General features: G+C 41.0%; 1 protein-coding gene across 1 annotated transcript; it reads right to left on the bottom strand.

Annotated features, from left to right (window-relative positions):
- Positions 1-2482: 2482 nt before the first annotated feature.
- Positions 2483-19210, bottom strand: tmem240a (transmembrane protein 240a). Its single transcript, XM_058641881.1, has 4 exons — positions 18909-19210; positions 18369-18475; positions 10848-11056; positions 2483-3106 (listed from the first exon to the last, which is right to left on the bottom strand). Exons 1-4 carry the CDS (start codon positions 18963-18965, stop codon positions 2952-2954), a joined length of 528 nt encoding a protein of 175 aa, XP_058497864.1. The 5' UTR covers positions 18966-19210; the 3' UTR covers positions 2483-2951.
- Positions 19211-23300: the final 4090 nt, after the last annotated feature.

A 23300-nucleotide genomic window follows, 5' to 3' on the forward strand; every position in this document is an offset into this window, starting at 1 on the left:
GCAAAAGTGAAAGGGAAGGTCTACAAGACGGCAGTGAGACCTGCTATGATGTGGAGACAGGATGTGGAGCTGGAGGTGTCATATCTGAAGATTCTGACAATTTCATTGGGAGCGGCCAGTATGGACAAGACAATAAATTAACACATTTGAGGTACAGCTCAGATTGAATGGTTTGGAGATGAAAAAAAGAGAGTCAAGTTGAGATGGTTTGGTCATGTGCAGAGGAGGGACAGTGATTATATTGGACAAAGGGTGTTTGTACCACATGGGGAAATTTGCTGTTTGCAGCAATGTTGCTGTTGCCTCCATCTGTCTACACTTTAAATCACTTCCTGTGTGCAGTGTGTTAATGTCTTAGAGCAACACAAGATCTTAACACCATCATACTGACAATTACAGAGATAGCCATGTAGCCATGAAGTCATTTGGCAATGGTTTGAATGTAACAGACATTTGGTTACATATTTAAGTGTGAAACATTCACCTCACATCAGGCGTTTGTCATTTATTTTATCCAATGCTGCTCACTATACGCATATACAGTATATGAGATCCATCCAGGTGGCTGTGTGCCCACGGCTGTTGGACTCTGCTGAATAATGTAATGATTTTGTATTTTTCCTGAGGTAGATTTGTTTGACTGGACTTTCTGATGTATTGTCATGGTCTTCAGTTGCTCTGCACTGTGTCCCTGGTTTTCTTTGTTGTTTATTTCATTGGATCTTTGTGGTTCCTGTTTTAGTTTGCAGTTTGCTCCCATAGTGTCTGCCTTGTCTTGTTTTATTCCCTGTCATTGTCTGGTTTCCCCCAGTGGTAATTTGTCTGGCTGCCCTGATGTCTTTCACCTGTGTTCAATTATCCCTGCCTCCCTCCTGTATTTAGTGTTTGTGCTCCCCAGTCTCTCCAGTCAGTTTGTCTGCTCTGTTTTTATTTACTTTCTTGCTGCTTGTTTCATCCCTGTGTGTTTTTTAACCTTAAACGTTTTTTTTTTCATCCTTTTGTCACTTTGTTACCTTCTTATGCATAAATTTAAATGCACAAAAACAGATTTGAAAAATACCAAAATGAACATCTATTTTTCAGTGTCATCAGAAGTAAACTCATGGAAAATGAAGTCATACATTTATTTAAAAGTGCAAGAACAAACTGTTTTTTTTATTCAATTTGAAGGCGTTTTATTTTTTGTTTTGTCTTTAGTGGCTATGCGTCTTCTATATTGTATGCTTAGGAGTTTTGGTTTTGACATTCCACCTCTCATACAAGAAGCTTCCTTATTAAATATTCACAATGACCTGGATGACTTGTACATACTGACTGATATATTCTCTCTTTCTGTTTTAAATTTGTGAGTTATCTATCATTTCACTTTCATGCACCACTTGGTAAACAAACCTTTATGCAATAACATTTCATCACAGTCACTGGATCAGGCCTCTAAAAGATGAGGATTTTCTTCTTTTCGCCAACCTCGTAAACTCTGGCTCGAGAAAATTGCTATGCACATTTGATTACTCAATAGTGAAAATAAGTATTTGTTACACCTGCAGTTAATTCTGCATATTTAACCCAATATTCATTTAAATGATTGACATTGTGAGTCATTGTGACATTTCTATTTGAAATCATAATAAACTCACTGTATAATCTAAGTCTGTTGTTGGAAAACCCCCGACTATGAGAACATATTGTCTTCTAATCTTGGCTCATACAGTATATGATTGGAATGACACAATCAAACATCAGAGGTCACTGTTGTGCTTCAATGGCACTTTTAATAAAACAGACATTTCATCCTCACAACAGCAATGTCTGGACAGAGAGGGCGAGGGGGGGCCGGGTGAGGGTTCCCTCTGCTGATAGGCTGGTTGCTCCTGATAAGTGAGAAGGAATTGGATAAAGAAAAATTGAACTGTGCTGCTGAGCTCAGTGCGGGGACGATGAAGAGGGATCTCTCTGTGTGTGCGTGTGTGTGTTAGGTGTGTGTGTGTGTGTGTGTGTGTGTACCTGTTGACTCATCTTGGCTGGCATTCATTTGTTCACTCTCATGTCTGTGATAGCATGATGAAGCAGCGAAGAGAACCCAGACCACAACTGTACACGCTCCCCTCCCCCTCACATATTTACAGAAAAAAATTAATACATTCAGTTAATTCACTAAGTAACAAAGCTAATTAATCTGTGTTTTAGCAGAAATCACATGGTTTCACATCCAGGTTTCCAAACAGACTCGTCCTTCTGTCACATTCTTGACAATCCTTACCCACACACGCCTTCCACTGCTTTTCTTTTGATAACCAACTCACACCAAACCCCGCCCACACCCCACCACCACTACAACATACCCCCCTCTTAAAGACAGTCAAATCCCATTTGCCCATATTTATAACTATTTACAGAAGCAGCAATCTAACTATCACAAAAATCCACCCACCCAACAGTTTCATTCCCCCCTCCCCACACCAACAAAGTCCCCCTCCCACCCTTCAGAGAAAAAAAACATCAAGACACCCATCTTGCCACCCCATTCCATACACTGCCCACATCTTACCCTGTTCTAAAAGAGCATGCCAAGTTTAACAATGAACACAGAAAACGTCCCTATACAGAAAAAACACCCTTAAAAATGTTTTTTTTTTCCCCTTCTTTCTCCCACAATGGTGGACATGGACATAAGACAAGATTTCATTGGCAACAAATAATCGTCATCTCGCTCCGTTTTGGGATTTTTTTTAAATTTTTTATACCTGTGCTGACAGGTGCCGGATTTTAGTCATAATAAAGCCCTGTCACGGAGGTTTAACTGGGCCGTGTTAGTGGAGGGCAGTTTCCAGGGTCTCTGAGGCAATCGCTGGCCAACGAGCTGTTTGGAAAGATAAGTGAGGGAAAAGGAGGGTGTGTTTTAGAGACGGGGACTGAGATATTTTTGTTTTTTGTTTGTTTGTTTTTTAGAGTCAGAGGTGACGGGGACTGGGGTGGCCGTTGTGGTAGAGCTTCTGTTTGATGTGGACCATGTTGCCGCTGGAGTCCTCCATTTGTCGGAGCTGGGCTCGACGACGAAGGTCCCGCAGGTTGCAGAACTGCGGCAGCCATGACCAGGACGGGGTATCTGGAGGAAAGAGAGGAGAGGCAGCACAGGTGTTACAGGTTTGACATGTATATGATTTATTCTGATGCTAAATCAAAGGCTCAGAGTATGAGAATTGTTTTTTTTCATCAGCCCAGAATGAGCCTTTTATATTTATATCAGGAGCTGGGTCGGCTCTACAGAGGCCGCCATTTTGGGCCGCCATGTTTTTACAGCCCATGATAGACAAACTAAACATCTGTGGTTTTTAAAAAGGTCACGTTTGTTTCTCATCCTCAACATCACCAAAAATACTGTCACAGAGTTAAAACACATCACTTTGTTACAGCCACTGCCACTTCCTCTACTTCTGGGTGAGCAATTCATGTTAAATACTTGTGAACTACTGTATGTCACTATTGTGACAAGCTTAAATAAAAACAAACATAATGTGGGAGTAAATATGTAACAAAACGTCCCTCACTTTGTTAACAAAGCAGGAGTCAAACCGGTTGTGTTTATTAAGGTGCTCTCAATTTAATAAAGATACAAAGACTACAGTGGTGTAACAGTGTCGGGGCTGTACAGCTGATGTATTGATTCAAGCCTTCATGTTATTATTAAACTGAAGTATCACAAGTATCAAAAGAATAAGTTGCCCTCTTGTTTTCTTAAAAAAGAAGATGACACATAACGAATGTCCACAGTCAGAATCAGCCAGTAACAGCCACACAGTTGACTTAACTGACAGGAAGCAGAATGGATCAAACTATTGATACTTTTTGTCATCGTCACAATATATCAAAAATATTGATTATTTCCCTCTTCATACTTTAGCCCTACTCATAAATATCCATGAGAATGTCATGTTTATATTTTGTCAATTGTTTTTTTGCATAATCAATTTGGTCAATTTATGTTTGTCAGTGGGTTTTGCAAATATTACCCAATGTAAGTAAAAAAATAAATAAATACCAGCTTTGACTAAGCAATTCTTTTAAGTCTGACAGAAAACATCAACAACCAGCAACACAGGACTGATCCTGTTTAGTCTAAACACCTCCTTGTTGCGGTTTCCTCTGGATTATATATGAATAATTACGGGCTATGCAGACATGGATGTTGTCAATCTCTTGACATCCCCACACTGATTATACTTCTGTGTGTGAATTATTTCTATGATATGTATTATTTTCAAAAATGGACCAGATAAACAAAACCAACAAAAAAGAGACCAAGAAACTAGAATTTTTGAGTTTTTTTTTTTTTTACAACAGTTATGAGCTGCTTACAGGCAACAGACTGGATAAAGCTGATGTTTAATATGTGTTTCTTTTATCCTCCAGTTTATCATAGCTGTTGCACCTTTTCTGTGGAGTAGGGATGAACTTTTTACAGTGAGGACAGTGACAGACAATGCGTAAAAGCTTGGGACAGTGAAATTGAGACCGTTAATTCCTCAGGGAAATGTTTACTGACGTAATAAATCAAATAGGAAGCAGATTCATTTTCCTGTAGACTTCCATCCAAACTGAGTTATTTTTGCAGCCACAGGAGTCTCTCACTTGTGGCTATTCATCTTATTCCGTGGTTGTCTCAAGGAGCTAACCAGAAGAATAAGTCAATTATTATATTATTTTTTATTTTAAACATACGGTCTATGGGACAACCACATACAGAATACACAGGCTGTACAATAAAAGGGCGGACCTGCTGGGAAGTCAGGGACTGTCTGGAAATGAATTTCATGAATGTGTGGTTTATAACGTGAGGAGGGGAACAGCAGAGCAGACATTCAGGCTTGTCGGGGTTATAAACTGGAGGCGGTGAGGCGAAGCGAGGTCCACAGAGGCAGCAGAGCGAGAAGGAAGGAGGGGAGAGCCCCAGACAGCAAAACACGGCAGCAAATGGCTCTGCTAAAGGATGAGCGAGTGGAGGTGGTGGTGCTAGTGATGGTGGTGGAGATAGGGAGGAGGGGGTGAAGGGTGAGGAGCGAGGGAAGGAAAGAGAGAGTTATTTATAGCTGTGAGTGAGTACGCTGTCCACAAGGACTGCTCTGAAGGGTATCCAAAGGAAAAGGGGCAACGGAGACAGGTTTTTCTCATTTGAATAAAAGGATGGGGATGGAGTTGGGGGAAAATGATAATGCGGGGAGGAAACGGGCAGATGAAGACACAGCTGTAGAAGGAGGAGAAGACGAGTAGAGAGGAAGGGGTTAATGCTGAATGCTAAGTCATAATCTTTTGGAGGAGTAGCAGCAGGAAACGTTGTGAAGGAAATGACCAAGAGTAGATTCAATAAAGTGAGGGAGGGAGCGATGGAGATGAAATTAGGAGGAGAAAACAAGCAATGGGAATCTAAATGTGTGTGTGTGTGTGTGTTCTCACTTGCCATTCCAGTTCCTCTCTCTCTCTCTCATTCTATTTATAGCACTAGCTAAGTGAATGTGTGTGTAAGTGGGGGGTGGGGATATGACAGCATCTCCATCCTGCACCCCCAATACCCACACACACACACACACACACATTCTCTGTCAGCCTCACCTTCACTCCTCATCCCAGGGAGGCTAAACGATTGTGACCTAGCATCAGCGTCACAGCCCACACTCACACAATGAGAGGGGATATTCCCGTGCAGTACAACAGAATAAGCCTATATCCTCCAATCTATAGCCGCTTTTAATGAATATGGATAACCCCCCCCCCCCCCCCCCTCCTTTCTTATAATGATGTATTTCACACTGCACTGGAGAAAAGAGCCTTGTCTCGCCAGCTGCTGCAAAATCTTAAACACCTCAGTGCAAAGCCGAATCCTGCAACTATCAAAGCTTGTAGAAATTCAAACACACAGTTTGTTGTTGCAGCATTTAAAAACACTGGGGGATGAGACTACATCATATCTCCTCTCTTTAAAAAGAGCGAGTATGAGTGCGATGTCAAAAGCTTCAAACTAATAATCATCATCCTCTGATTGCTGCTTGATGCTTTCCCATCCCTGCCTGAGGAGCTTTTCCAAGGCGGTCCAAGAATCCAGGTCACACATCACCTACTTTATCATTATTGTTAAAAGTGAGGATCCAGGCCAACTCCATAATACAGGCTGAGAGCACGCAATATCAACTCTGAGCTCTTGCCAAATCCTGTTGTTTTTTTAAGAAATGCTTATATTCAGTTTCCTTTTGAAAATGAAATCCAGCAGAGTCAAGAAGTCAGTGAAACACTACAATCCAGGGAGGTCATGCTCAGCTCATGTGTACTGTGGAGACCTATCTTTTATCTGTTACTCTGAATAGACTTGACATTTCAAAAGATATGTTGGTAACACTTAACATTACAGTACAGTAAAATATGGTAATGATAATCATTGTGTAATCACCAAGCAATGGCTATAGGTAATAACAATACAAAATGTGTGTGTGAAGCTTGTAATGTACTTTTCCACTGTTATTCAGTCATTTTCAAGTAAAGACATTACAATAGTAATATTCTATTAGCAGGATATCATTTTATCTCCTTATTACCACACTATATCACCAGTGGGAACAACATTCAACAACATATACATATAAATCCTGGTTAACAGGCAAGAAAAGGCCTGACTGAGCTATCAGTCTCATGATGTATTTGTAATACTTGTATTAATGCTTTATCATATGTTTTAGTCTAAATGGGACAAGGTTTTACATCCATTTTAATATGCAGCCTGTGGTCACGTTACAGCGTGGACACTCCCATTCACACTATGCTTAAAAGTGAGTTTCCATTATCACCTCAACTGACTTTGGACTGAGGCAAGAAAAGCACATGCAGCACATGCAGAAAGTGTAACACATGTAACACAACATACAGAGTGTTCACCACCAAACCACTGTTCTCCACCACTGGGATGGACACACTGACAGAGAGTTAATGTCATGGGCTGAGTGCATAGACAGTGGACCCACAGAGGTCACGCAGTCGCTACAGGACTGTGTGAGTATGAACACGCTGCCCTTGACTGAAATCTCCCTGTTGTTGTTTTTTGAATGAGCCTTTATCTATAAACTGCACAGTACTGATTTGTGCCAGGTGGGCGTGGTTTCCACTCCATTTCAATTTGGCAAATAAAATGGATCGATATCCATTAATCAATAGCTGTGTCAGCGAAACAACGCAACATGAGTTCCGGCAATATGTTGATTTTTGCACGGCTTCTTCGTTTTCACAGAATTCAAGTAGAATATTGACCGTACAGTCTGATGCAACATTTTGATGTCAGAACATTTTCTTGAGAAAAGTCTTCCATATCGTCAGTGTCAAAAAAAAAAATGCTGCCTCATATGCAGCACCTTACACTCCATTTAAGCACGTTCTCCAAACTTAGCCATTACAAATCAAGCAGCATGGCTAAATACAGCACAGCAATTCTGTTTGGTTAATGGAGTCTGGTTAATATGTGTCCTCTCATATTCAACCTGAGAGGGATTTTGGAAACACCAGACATGGTGTGAATGCTGTGTCAGAGAATTGGCCGTTTTTTTCCCCACTGAAGACATTTTGACATTAACCAGTTCCTCATAAATTAGGTTCTGCCTCATCAGGACCAGGTTTTGGTCCCCAGGACTACATGACTATTGGTCATGGCAGTAAATGAAACACAAATATGGGTCGTTTTGTCCACCCCCTAAATATGTTTTTAAAGTAGCAGTAGTGTAAATAACAGCAATCTGCTACAACACAGGTGTTACTGAGGGTTAGGGCAAAACAAAAGAAGATTAGGGTTAGGCAGTAAAAATGAAAAATGAGTCAATATTAAAATGAGTCAAAATTAGCGTGTGTAAAAGTCTACCGTGGGAGTCAAACCTGTGTCGACCCTAACAAAGTACAATGCTTTAACCACTCAGCGAAATGCCGTTGGAAACCTCAGTGAAGCTGCTGGATGAGCACACATCCAAGGTACCAGATATGACCACTAGGGGCGCTGGTTTTGAAAACATAAATATAAGTCGTAATTCCTGCATATGACCTATCGAGGATGGTCTCCAGGATCTAAAGAGGTAACACACATACACACCAAAACAAGGCCCTATAGCACTATAACATCCTATTTAAGACGTTTTCTGACTTAGAAATGGGCTCAACATCCATGTGTGTGTAAATGGGTCAACACATCCTGGCTCCCAGGTCTTCAATGCAGTGCTCAGCTTTAGTGCACACAGATCAAAACTTATATTTCTGTCATAACTGCTTTTTTTTTTTGCTCAAAGTTGATTGAAAATGGAGTCAGGGTCTTCAAGTGGATAGTACAGGGAAAACAGCAGAGGCCTAAAAATCCGCCTTCCACCATCACTAATGCTCGATAATTAATTTTTCTATCAAGTGCCATGACTGATGTCTTGTCATTACTGTGTACAGTTGCTAGGCAACCAGTGGTGACTGCACCCAAATTAATTGGTGTAATTTTCTGGGGCTGGGATGATTTGCGTTTGACATATTCAATTCTGACAATTCCTCAGGTATTGCAACTCGATAGTATCGATATTTTCTTTTCCTCCTTAAACCAAAACAGAATGATACATTTCCTGAGATAATGAGTCTATATTTCCAGACACTTTTCTAAACCGAATGAGACAATGGAACATAATATGTATAACAGATTGGCTAAAGAAGTTAACTGCTAAACTAAACTACGTTTAACTGCTTCTGCTAATACTCAAGTAGAAAATAGAGGGTGCTCTAGCTTTGCCTACTCACCGTTCACTGAGCTATAATGCTGTAAGAAAAGAAAATAAAATCCCGGGCCAAAATGAACAGTGCCTCTCAAAACATGACACAGCACAAATGTCTTTTCCAAAAGCCTGGATTGCAGAAAAGGCTGTGAAACAGAACCTCCAATGCCTTTTAGCAGAAATATCACCATTCTGGTGGATTCTGGAGGAAAAAACAAAAATAAAAAACAAAACCCCACCCGTCCTATAATTTTCCTTGACCTTAGCTTGGCCTTTGACAGCGTGAACCATAGCGTTTGTGTTTTTTTCTGGTTTACTTCTGATGTAACAGGTCTTATTTACCCCAATCTGTAAGTAATCATGATCTATTTAACTAGGGCCAATCACGAAGACGAGATCTTTCTTTTTCTTGCTGCACTGGAGAAGGTCACTCATATTTTTACCTGCTCCACACTTGATTGCTGTGCTGTGCTTGTTACCTCAACAGAAAAAAACCACATCATCTTAGTACATTTTATTCAGAACAGTGCTCTGAGGTTAATCACACTCTCTGACAGTAATGGCCTAATCACTTCAATCCTCGTCCCTCTTCACAGGCTGCACGACAATGTTAGAGCTGATTTTGAAGTTTAAAATCACACACACACACACACACACACAAGCCTGACCGCTGCTTGAGGTTCCTTTCAGAACCCTTCGGACAATCACCATGTGTCCTCTCATCACCATAGGAGACGATGGTTTTCTCTAAACCCACCATTGCTTTGTGAACAGAGGTTTTTTTGAAACCAGAAGAGACCATGTTTGGATGAGAGGGTGGAGCTGGGGAAGAAGTGATGGGATGATCTTCAGGACCAGCAAATCACCACGTGTGGCATCTTCAGTCAATATAACATAACATAACCTAAAATGGTCATTCCAGAAAATACAGGTCATCTTAATTAGCTCATGCAGAATTAACCACAATTTTATAACATTAATGTGCATCACCGCTGCCATTTTTTGTTCAACTTTGGGTCTGTCTAATGACAAAAATATGTTTTTTAAGTGTTCTTGTCTCTGATAAGTTTCATTTTCATTTGTAATTTGAAGATGCAAAAACATTAAACATCATAACTGACAGCTGAGAATGACTTGTTCAGTTGCGTATGGGTTTATCAGCAGGACCTGGACGCCTCACAGTCACCACAACGCAGAGTCTACATCCAAATCACATCAGCAGCGCACGCAGGCAGCAGGGAGTTGCTGATCATTCATCTTTATATACAATCTGGCTAATACTGGAAAACACTGTCAGGTCATAGCAGCAAAGAAAAATGGTTTACAAAAGTTTCACAAAAAGAAAAAGCCACATTTCTACCATTTTGATAGCTTGATTTTATTTTCTAACAAGAATTACACAGAATCTGAATCAGTGTTATTGGCCAAGTATGAGTGCACATAAGTGAAACCCTTGTATAAAAGGGGTTAAATGAGACCGGCGCAGGTTGTTGGTAAGAGTACAATTGCAGCACTCATTAACATATGATTTTATGTTGCCTTATGAGATCATTTTAAGTTTAATATATTCAGATAGTAATTGGACCTAATGACTGTTCTATTACATTAGCATAAGACTGCAAATATTTTCCGAAATCAAATCAGGAAGATTATTGGTGTAAGGTATTTAGGCTTTCCAAAAGAGGAGACAGCCAGTCGAGTGTGGTTTCACCTGCGCCGTTAGGATCTGAATCATCACACAGTTGGAAGGTTTGGCTGTGGTTTCCCAGGAAGTCACAGTAAATTAAGAGGAAAAAATCAGCGGGACAAGCCAAAATTGGGCCAAGCATTGTGGGGAAGGTCATTTTGAGCTCCACCAACTGCTGTGTAAAATCTGGCACAATTTCACACAAACAGATGCATGGTGGATACATACTGTTTATCTCCCCGCGCATAAGCATTTCACTAATAAGACGTGCCATCATAAATCCTACTTTTACATACTTTGCTATTTCGCTCGACAAATACAAAATATTAAAAATGTTGTACCTTTTGTTGTGTTGTTGACATGTTAGAGTTTGTGAAGCAGCAGCTTACCGTAGTAGCGGCTCGCCCTCCAGGCCCTGACGGCACAGTGTAGGACTCCGTCCAGCCACAGCAGCAGCCAGCTAATACAGAAGCCCAGCAGCAGCCCGAGCATCAAGTCCATCTCCTGCTTGGTCACACTGTCACTCACAAAGTAGTTCTCTGATGAGTCCACCAACGAATGGTCCCCATCATATGGGATTACATAGTGGACATGATGTCTGTTGACAGACAGGGGAAGGTGAGGAGAGAGTTAGATTTACAGCAACTGTAGGATTGACAGATTCTTTTTAACAGTCCAACATATCATTACATTATTCTTATTGCATGTGATGTCTGCATGTTCTCCCCGTGTGTGCGTGGCCTTTCTCTGGGTACTCCCGTCCAAGAACATGCAGAGGTTAAAAGGACACTCTAAATTGACTGCAGGTGTGAATGTGAGAGTGAATTGTCTCTGTGTGTTGGACTGTCGACCTGTCCAGGGTGTGATGTGACCCGCCTTTCACCCTATATCAGCTGGGATTGGTTCCAGCAGCCCATGACCCTCATGTGAAGGATAAAACAGTAGACAATGAATGAATGAATAACAATTCACAGAAAACATAAGCTTTGGTGCTCATAGTGTCTGAACTTAAGCTGTTGTAAAACACACATTAGGTATTGGGATGATGCTGGTGGAGAACACTGTTCAGAACATGGCTCCAGTCCACAATCTCTCACAGCTGTTTGGTTTCACTTCACAGATCTGTACGGAAGATTATTAGGGCCACATGTAAAAATAAAATAAAATAAAACCGTGTGAATTCTGAGATTAAAATCAGAATTCTGAGGAAAAAAGGTCAGAATTCTGACTTTAATCTCAGAATTATTTTTCTTTTTTTTTTACATGTGGCCCTAATACTCGTATAACATTTTCTTGATTTTCTTACTCGATAGTGTACACCCTTACACCTTGTGTGTAGTGTTTGGATATCATATGCATTCACCGGCCATTTTATTAGGTACACAAGCCATCCAATAAAGAAGCAGAAGTGGAACTATCATTTCTCTGGTCATTCTTCTCTGACCTCTGGCACCAAGCGCTACCCCCCACACTGGATATTTTTTTATTTTTTGGACCATTCTTTGTTAACTGTAGAGAAGGTTGTGTGTGAAAATCTAAGATCATCAGGTTGTGAAATAGTCACCAACAACCACGCCATGTTCAAAGTCACTTAAATCACCTTTCTGATGCTCAGTGTGAACGTCAGCAGGTTGTCGTCTTCTTGTCCATGTCTACATGCACTCAGTTGCTGCAATTTACTGATTTAAGATATTTTTGTTACTGGATTGGGCACACGGTGTGGTGGTGATAGTCTGGATTGTTGCAACAAGGTCACCGGTTTGAATCCAGGTTAGACCACATATAAATAGTCACCTACGCCTTATCATCTGTAGGCAGCTCAACCCAGGGCCTTTCTGTGGGGAGGCTGCATGTTCTCCCTGTGTGTGCGTGGGTTCTCTCCACATCTCTCACTAGATCTAGGTCTCACTTGTAAGAGAGATTTTAATCTCAATGTGACTTCCTAGTAAATGAAATTTCAAATAAATATTTGCGATAAGCAGATGAATGTGTACACCCTCTGAAATGGCTCGCGAGTGCACCCCTCTGTTTATTTAACCTCACCTTAGAAATTGACTTATCAAACAGAAGTATTTTCTAAACTCTAAACTCCTCAGATGCTCAGATGGCTTTTAAGGTCGGTTTGTACTTTTGAATCAGCAGTAAAAGCTCATGGCCTTACATTTCACACGGGTTAGGGTTGTATTTCTTGAGTCATCATAATTATCATTTCAAACTAAAGATAGTGATCTCTTTATATTTGTTTCCAACTGGAGAAATATGAAAGAATTTGTGTGTAAAGCCAGTTTTAATTGTTTTCTACAAAATCCTCAGGATGCGCAGCCGGGTGTTCAGGTCTCACAGGAGAAGTTAGAGGAACAGCAGGGTAATGTGTCGATGTGTCACTGAAGTAATGTTAATTTAAAGACACCTGATGATTGCTCATAGATTCACAGAAATGATTGGTGTGCAGTGTGACAGGCAACACATGCAGCTGCAGTGTCAAACACCACCGTTACGCCAGTTACTGTCCAACAAAACTACAACTTACATTCACTGTGACACAATATCCAGCACTAACTCTGCTCCACTGTAAAAACCTATTAGGGGTAGAAAAATTAATTGGCTGAGCTGATTTTTTCTTCTTTTTTTTTTATATTTCAGGCAATTATTATTTTAATTAGTATGATCTAAATTTACACATTTTTGTCATCAGAAACTAGATAAATGCAGCTACATCGCTACAAATTTATTCTAGCGTAGTTTTATTGATGACCTCATTTAACATTTATATGTTATTTTTATTCAAAAATATAAAAGTAAATGCAGTACAGAGTAGGGCTGGGCAATATACCGGTAGTAAGAGTTATACCGGTCAATTTTTGAAAGAGATAAGTTAAGACCATATCGCCATACCGGTATATTATACATTATTTTTACATTGCCTTGCGAACGCTATTTAAAGGCGACATAGACCGGAAGCTCCAATTAACGCTGCGTTTGTGTGTGTATCTGCGTCATTACCTCGTTTATGAAACCCTAAAGTTTCAGAACAAACAGTTCAGCCACTGCTGAGAAAATAGGGTTTTATTGTTTTCCGCGACCGCTTCTCTCTGAGCCTCCATGCCTAGTTCAGCTGCTCAATCACGCCCCTTACATGTACGTCCTACGTAATGTTCTCCCACACACGCTACGCATAACAACAGAAATTTGAACGAAAACGTGGCGGACACGGTGCAGGTAGAGAGTGAGCAGTTGGTGGCTAAGAAAAAGAATAGTGGCGCTGATATTTTCCTAAATAAAATGTGTACTTTTACTCCAAACCTGCTGGTGACGTAATGCCTGTTTGTTGTCGCTAGTTTTTAGCGACACCAGCTGTCAGTCGCTCAGCTGTTAGCCACAGATTTCGGCTCCAAGTGGACTTTAAACACATCAGCAGCTTGTTGTTCACCGTGTCCGACACCAAGTCTCTGGTCTCTGGGTTTCTGGTCTCCTGTCACCGGGTTTCTGTTGTACACTCCGGACACCGGGTTTCAGCTATCAGCTGAGCGGCCAACTGGTGAGCTAGCGAGCTAACCCGTTTTGTTCAAAATATCATTATAATATCACATATCGCCATTCAAACAAAAAATATCGCGATATCAGTTTTGGTCCATATCGCCCAGCCCTAGTACAGAGACAAAATCAGATTGTATTCAAACCACTGCTGACATGATAGTCTTTATAGACGCTCCCTGCCTTGTGAGTGTGCACTTTTAAGTTACTACACACACCCCAGGTATTTAACACTTCTCTTAACTGACAGCACATCTGAGAGCTACTGTCGTTAGCTCACTGAAAGTATGTATTAATGCATGTTTCCTGTTTGGCATAAAATCATGGCCAGCTGTGAACAAAGACTACATCTTCTCTTTCCTATAGAGAGATTCAGCTTTATAAAGATACACTGTTGTACTGGCAGTCGATCTCTGGGAAGAACGAAGCAGAAACACACTTTATAATAAATCTGATCTTGCAGTTTAGCACCTCACTTAGTATCTCACTAAAGAGATATGGTCACATGGGGGATCAAACCCCACTATTAAACCTCGCTGACCTGCACTGGGCTGCCACTGAGGTCCATTAACAGCAAAAACATTTTGTTATTTCACAATAAATAAAGCTCAGCTATAAGTAAAGATAAGACAGAACATTCCTCTGGATCTCGGTCTTTGTCCCTGGGGTGGGCTTTTGCACATACTGTACACCTGTAAATAAAAGGAAGGATCATTATTTATGGCTGCCTGTTTATCTTTACACTGACAGAAGTCCTGTTCACCTGTGCCCTACAAATATCTGAACTCTTTTGAAATTCAAATCTGATATTATTGGAAATTTAGTTTTGTGGCAACCACTTGTGACATCAACCGTCAGAGTCTGAACTCAATTTGCAGACGTCACCTGCTCTTATTCACTGATACCAGCTGTCCACCTTGCAGGTGTCCACTCATATGAGAACATTCATTCATTGTCTACCGCTGTATCCTTCACATGAGTGCTGCAGGAATGCTGGAGCCAATCTCAGCTGACATCGGACGAAAGGCGGGGTCACACCATGGACAGGTCACCAGTTCATCGTAGGGCAAACATATAAACGAACAACCATTCACTCTCACTGTCAGTTTAGAGTGTCCAGTGAGCTTCTGCATGTTTTTGGATTGTGAGAGGAAACCAGGGAAAATCAAGGCATACACACGGGGAGAACATGCTAACCACTAGGCCACCATGTGGCCCCATACAGGAACATACTTTTCAAAGTTTAACTCCTCAAGAAAATGTTTACGAAAACCACCTAAACATAGGTGGTTTTCATGTTTCATTCCAACAGAAGTCGCCCCCTGGTGGCTATTTAATATATACTTGCTTCCTGATTAATTTCAACTCGCAAACTGGAAGTCAATAATGTCCACTTTTCTGTCAATATCTGTGGTTATTAAACATAATTATCGATATATATACCGAATCTTTGTTATATTGACATTAAAGAAAATAATATTATGATATTGTAATTTAATTATTGTCCAGCTCAACTCAGGGCAATTCAGCATGACACCAAAATAATGGCGTATCCACCCGCACACACACCGTCCACTAGTGATCTCCAAATCAAAGCACAGACGGGGGCTGTCAAAGAAAACAACACTGGCTGTGTCCCCAAGCACAGTGGGTGCCATGGCACCTCCATGCCTAATGCATGGAAGGGCACAAATTTTGCTTCACTCACCGCATGCCCCACATTTCTGCTGTTTACGGAGAGTTTCCAGGTCAGTGAGATTCACTTTACATTTACGGTGACCGGAAAACTGACAGAGGGAGCACAGGTCTGCGTGTACTGCTTATGTATGTGTTTTATTTCATCACAGATAAAATATTATCGGTCGTCATATTTTGTCGTCATCAGTCTGAAACGACTTTACGTTTTACATTTTGCATTTCCCAAACGTGGCTCTTTAAGACTCAGTGGTGCATGATCTCAAAATAAACTCTCTCTTCCTCCAAACATGCATTGGAGTAAGCAGAAGGCTTTTTCCAAACTTTGACTCACACTATCCCCCTCACTATAAATCCTATCTCACAGCACCTTTTGAGATTTACAGGCTTAACAAACACAGAGGAACTGGCCTGTTAATGCTGCTAATGAACTGCTAGTAGGCTACATCAACCCCCTCACTGCAGCACTCGCACTACAGACTGCTGTGTTGGTTTCATATGCATCTCCTCAGTTTGCACGATTACGACCAGTGACATTTGCTTTACTAAACCACTAATCACTTTTGTAGCTATGGGCTGTCTGGAGGACAAGGGCCAATCTCGATCCAATATCGGAGGACATTATAGAGGTAAATCTATTGGTTACAAGATCTCTCACTTTAAATCGTGTTGCTTTACCCTCAGGCGCCGTAGAGACGAGGCATGGCTCTATACCACTTTTCTTTGTCTGATATAATATCGATATCGCAATCTTGAATTTCTACCTATACTGATACTAAACAATGTAGCTGTACTTTTGTGCTGATGTATTTACCATTTAGTTTATCAGTTACCAGTTATAAGGCAGACATTTGCAGCTCTCTCTCGCTCTGATTTTAAAGCATGTTGCCATGTTTATGGTTTACAGGTCATACTGTTTAAGATTTTACTTTTATTCTTTTTACAATACCCTATCAAGTGGATTTGGAGACTAGGTATGATATGAAAATGTCTTATTATTCTGACCAAAATGATGGCATTTTGTGATTATATTGAAACAAGGGTAAAATATGCTTTAACCCTTTAACATACTTTAGTTTTTTAGATGCTTAAATGTAAACAGGGGAGCCGTCTGTCCATATATAATTGGTTTGCAGTCTTAAGATTTTAGAAAATGAGATAAGCTCATTCGTCCGTATTTTCTGAAAAGCTTATGGATAAAGACAAAGGAGGGGAATTAATTACAAATGACACAAAACAATGTTACTTACATGACCAAAAAAATATTAGTGTTCTTATGTTACAAAAACATCGTAACGCTGTATGTTTTAGTGAACATTTTTAAGTGAACCACAAGGTTTTTATTCAGGCTCCCCCTTGTGGGCACTCAAAAATAAATCACTAGTCTTGTCACTCCTGTGACAAATAATGATTTGAAATTATAGAAATTTACCACAATCAGCGGGGTTGATACGTTTTCTTTTTCCTGTCGTTTGGTAGAATATAACCATTTTATAATAATGAATGATGAACAACATTGCTTAACATTTATTGAACAACAATTATAATATGTTTCATCTACTGGTGACAAAGACTGGGGGACTCCTTCTCCTGACACGTGGAACTACGGTGGCCTACACAGTCCAGGTATGGCTGGTTTATCATTCAGACTGCTACAGAAACAGTACAATACATGTAAATTGTTTATTTTGAAAGCTATAGCTCAACCAAAGATTTACACTAGTCTATTTATAATATATATATTATGCCAATAAACCCTGCTACATCTTATGTACTGGACCTTTAAATCACAAAAGACGTCTTCAAATAAACTTTTGCATGAAAATAAAATAGTTTCTGGGAACAAAATGTGTAAACATATAAAACAGCAACATTCAGCCTATTAAATAATAACCAGCAGATGAAGATTATTTAAAAATGGCAATAACCGGCTCGTTAATCGGTCTGCCTCTGTAGCTGTGAGGGATTTTTATTGAGGTGTGAGATATTATTGTGTGTTGTCCCTTCCCTACAAAGACTGTAATTAAAATAGCAGAGGGCCTTTGTGTCTCAGCTCAACATTCGCCTGCTGTATTTCATGCTAAACTGTAGCTGCTCAGTGTATAACAATGCAGATTAAATCAGAATGAATATATTAATGAGTGTCTATGCTGCTGTTTCCCCCCTCACTTCCAACCTGCTCTCACAGTGTCAGAGAACAGCAGGTGTGTACACCAGTAAATACCCTCAGCCATGTCTCCAGCCTCATCTCCACCTCCACTTGATGCTCATATTGTTTTTGAACAGCCTCATCATTTCTCTCATAGTTCATTACCTATTTATGGCTCCGACACACACCTTCGCATGCGGGCTACATGCTGCAAAGCCCCCGAAACCCTCGCAATATAGAGCTTATACATGTGTCATAACACACACACACACACGCGACCAAACATGTCATCGTCGCACCGTGTGTGTTGGTGCGAATCCTAAAAGCCCCAGTTGCTATGTAAAAACGCGCAGACACCGCGGTGTCTTTGCGGGGCTTCACCGCCACAAATCTTCGAGGCCTCTTCTTCAGCAATTAAGAACTGACTGGGTGAAAGGGAAAACACACACACACACACATACATCAAGCTCTCTCACACTCACGCACATCACCATGTTTATCCCAATAATTGTGCGAGGACGGTGGCATTTACCTCCCACAGTTGCAGTGACAGACGCGGTCCTCCCCTCGTAGATGCGGTAAGATGTAGTTGTGAAAGCGATCCAGTAGTGCGTTCATGTCCATTAAACAGGCTATCGCCTGCAAAGAACCATGCCAGTCAGCTGGGACATGTCAGGCAACAGACTATAGGCTATAGACAGCGAATCAAATGTCTTTTTTTTTTATTACTATGTTATTATAAAGACAAATAACAACAGAGAGTCATCAAAAGGGGGTAAAAAAAAAAAGGACAGAAAATATCCTTGGTGGATCCTCCCGATTCTAAGAGGGGGACCCTCTTTTGCCTCAAAACGGAAATATATTATTTATTTATGACAGCAGGTAATTATAGGTGGACTAACCTACTTCCACATGTCATTGATAGGCCTCCTGCTGCTGCTGGAAGGAGGTTATAGTCGCAAAATGTTGCACATTTATGGCATTATTTGTAATAATCTCATAAAAACACTGGCCTGGGTGAGAGGGGATTGGAAAACCACATTGTGGCATAAGGGAGGTGAATGTGTCTTACCATTACAACTGAAGCACCAAGAATCATAAAAATCATGGTGGTTGTGATCATATGCATCAAAACTTCCAAACTGGCCGCCGTCCTGTGGCCCCGGGGCTTTTTACCCGCGGCGGTGCAGACGCTCCGGCTGGGCTCTGGGCGCTCTGTCCCGGCAGGAGCCGCTCATGGAGCCGCTACCTCGCCGCACCTGGCTCCCCGAGCCTCCAAACTACCCGGTCTCACTGCCCTCCTACACCCGGCAAACGGCTCTCTCTCAGCCCGATCACTGCGCCCTCTCCATCCAAGTGTCCCCCCCCCCACCCACCCCGCCGTGTGTCGGATGCGGCTGCCGCTCGCTCCAAGGAGGCTGTCCTCTCCTCTAATTACCGATGCAAAAGTGATCCCTTCTTTCCAGACGCGTTTCAGCTCCTATCCCGGTTTAGAAAACCATAAATACAACAAGAAATGTGCTCCTTTCTTAATCCTCCGCGTCCTCGTCTCTGCTGCTCCAAGTTATTCCACACCGGCGCTGCGCTTTTATCACCACCGGCCGACGCTGTTCTCCATCGGCGAAAACGGTCGATGTTTCTTCGCCTGGACGTTTTCAGAAAACTGCACCAACTCCTCTCACGACCATCGCCCTCGTCTTTCTTCTTCCACTTGATACCATCGACATGTGGTCCAGAGACACAGACGCTCCGGTCAGGAACTAGACCCACCCAATGCACCGAGCCCAGTCCGGATCCAGCAACGGCAGCTGCATCAACGCCCGCAGCCAGACACGCAGGATTATCCCATCCTGACTTCCACGAGCATCCACTCCCACCCCTGATACATGTGCGCGTGTGTGCGCGTGCGCGCGTGTCATAGAGATAGATAGAGATTGTGTGTGTGTGTGTGTGTGGAGAACTGGCCTACTGGCTCATTATTTATTGTGGATACCTAAAGATCTACTGGAACAGGCTTCAAGAATCACATTCTTCGTGATGATATAACCTTTTTTTCAGAGGCTTAACCCCTTTTTAACCCCCCCAACCCCAACCCTAACCGCCCCCCCACATACACACAAACACAGGCAACTACTCTTCTAAGGACACTGCATTGATTCCATTCATTTGGACAGCCTAAACAAACCCTAACCCTACCCATAACATATTAATGCCTAGCCCTAACCTAACTGTAATTGCCTAAACTTAACCAGTTACTTAGTAATGAGTCTCTGAAGCATTAGGACCAGGTTTTGGTCTCCATGAGGACAAAGGTCAGAAAAACTACCCACACATTTTTGTAAATGGACACAATGTATCCCCTGTCCACTAACCCTAAGGCCGCCTGATGTAAATTTCTTCTTCTTCTTCTTCTTCTTCTTCTTCTTCTTCTTCTATGGGGTTTACACGACAGCTTGCATCGATGATGTTGCATTACTGACATCTTCTGGAATTAGAAAACTAAACTACTCAGTCCGTCACATTCTTCCTTGTCTCTTCAGTCTCATCCCCTTGTTGTCATGAGTTTATTTACACACAGGCGTGTATAAACGCGTGCACACATACAGTTTGATTGTGTGCAGTACATACGTGCCGACTGTGCCTGCTCCCTATAACGCAACACTTTTCCAATACAGTTTGTGGGGCGCTCTTGTTTTGATCAAAAGACACAACAAAGAGGAAGGGTAACCATGGAAACATGAGGCTATGTGCGGAAATCTGCCATTACCCACACATGTACAACTCAAATACTGCAAGGAAATAGAAATGAGGCAGATTTCCTGAGGAGAAATTGCAGATTGAGTTTGCATGCGTGGAATGACATGAACCCTGGTTTGCGTTTGAAAAGGACATCTTGTCAGGACCATGTATCAACTTTAATGCATTTGGACACACTATAAATTAAGCCTCATCCCTTACCTTAACTATTAACTGGTCCAGTGTGTAATAATTTGTGACACTGTAGATTGTAACTGACTCCTGCTCACCGGTCCCTTTTCCAAGAAAATAAGGCATCTATACAGTGGCTTTGCACACCTGAAACAATTACATTCTTCTTCATTTGTGTAGTAAGCATCCACTTCAAAACATGAAATACATGCTCCTTTGTCCATTCAGTCTGTTGCAGAAACTTGATGGCACAAGATGGTGGCCTCCATAAAGCAATGGCCCTTGCGTAAAGTACATACTGTATAAGAAGCGTATTCTAAGGACATGAAAACCAAACATTTTTTTTATTTTAGGGTAGGGTTTCTCAAACTTTTTCAGACCAAGGACCACTTAACCCATAAAAAAACACCACCTAACTCAAAATAGCCACAAAACAGTTGCGGTCAGCGGTGTCGCAAACCCGTCCACTGCACTGCTCAAGTCAGACAATGCCACAAAACAAATATCTTTTGATTTTACATAGGCTACTAGTTAATTTGATATTGAAAACAACACATATATGTCGCAGGCAGTTTGAGATTACACTGAAATTAAAACACTGACATTTTAAATTTTAAAACATGATAATGTTACCTGCTTGTCAACTCGTGGACCACTAGGGGTCGCTCACAGAAGACCAGTGGTCCACAGACCTCACTGTTTTATATACTTATTGGTAGTACTGTATATTCATATTCTGCCTATAAACCTTCCTAAATGCTGCACACTGGACCTTCAATGCCTAACCCTATACCAAAAGGTTAAACCACAGCCTCAGAAATGAGGTCCTGCCTCATTAGGACAGAGCTTTGGAGGTAATTGGGATCACCGGTGCTAAAACGTCAGTGTTTAACACGAGGAAATGTCCTATAGAGGTAACTTAAACGAGAATACAAACACACATGCACACGCATGCACACACACACACATACACATTAGGACATTACTTTGTCCATCGGTCCTAACCTAAGACAAGCCCTAAAGCAAACCATTGTCTTAGATTTGAATTGCCTACATTATAGGCAGTTGTGCTTTTCATCCTCATAAGGAAGACAAGTCACCATGATGTGACTGTATTACTGTAACAGGTCCCGCCCACATACACACACTCATGCTGCCTGGCTTTATAATTCTCTTTCAGACATTGCAGTTCTTCAGGTTCTGATTCTGCACCATTATCCTGCATGTTTTATGTCCAAAGAGAGGCTCAAATATACATTTTATACTCTAACACTTTTTGGAACATAACCCCCTGTGACTTGTTTCTTTAAATAAGCAGATATTTTTTCTGGAATCCCACATTGGTGTACTTTTCTCTCCAAAATCTGCAAACTCAGACACTCAAGCTCTTCCTTGATGTGATCTATTTGCCATGGATGTCTGGGGATTCTTTCTTTGTATTGGGAAAAATAAATGATGAAATGTGAATGTGAGAGGTTGAATATATTATGGCTGACATATAGAATCTTGTTGTGAACATGAGTTGAAATATCAAGGTATATCTTGACCACGATACATACTGAGGAAGCCAAACTAATCAGATTCAGAAACAATTTAAATGAACTGAATAAATGAACAGCCGTTCAGAACCAAGGACAGCGACGACACATTGGACTTCTAACATAAAAGAGATTTTCTGAACCTCTGTACAAAAACACAGAAAAGGAAACAGTGTTACAAAAATCCTCAATAGCCACTCATATTCTTGTGTACAATTCAAGAACATCTGCTAGTGTTTCCGACTTCCCACAGTGAAATAATACATCTAAGCAAGGCACCAGTGTAGCAGGCTCTAATTGAAAAATCATCAGGGGGTAGAATGGTGTTAATGTAAATGTTTAACTGTAAAAAAACAAAAAACCCATACACAAACCATAGACCATATATCAAAATAGACATAGTCCTCTGGTTTCCTCCTGAAAAGAACCAGGAAGCAAGGATATATTTAGTAGACATTAGGGGGCGACACTGTTTGCAAAAGAACCCTGTTTGAATGGAAGTCTATGGGAAAATAATCCTCACTAGATTAAAAACGTGAGTAACCTTTTCACTGAGGAGTTAATGGTCTCAATCGCTATAGTTTAAGGTATTTTTTTAGACAACATGAGTGGGTCCCAGTGTGACTGACAGCTGGTATTGTCCAATAGGATGGTGGCAGATGATGTCTGTGAACTTCCATTTACAAAACGTCAACATGACACAAGCCAAATCACAAATCGCTAGGATTCAAGACAGGAATTCAGATTCTTATGAGTAATGTCACGACTGGTTGCCACCTGGGTCTGACAAAAACCTCCTACACTACAAAGAAACGTTAAAAAAAATATGGAACAAGTGTAAATGAGAATAGTACAATAAGGGTTCAGAGATGGAGACATTGCCTCAGGTCATTTGTCAGAGAGCTGCAATGCCAAATTATATATATGTGGATATATATATATATATATATATATATATATATATACATATATATATATATATATATATATATATATAT

This window comes from Solea solea, chromosome 11 (genome assembly GCF_958295425.1).
Source record: "Solea solea chromosome 11, fSolSol10.1, whole genome shotgun sequence".
Classification (NCBI taxonomy): domain Eukaryota; kingdom Metazoa; phylum Chordata; class Actinopteri; order Pleuronectiformes; family Soleidae; genus Solea; species Solea solea.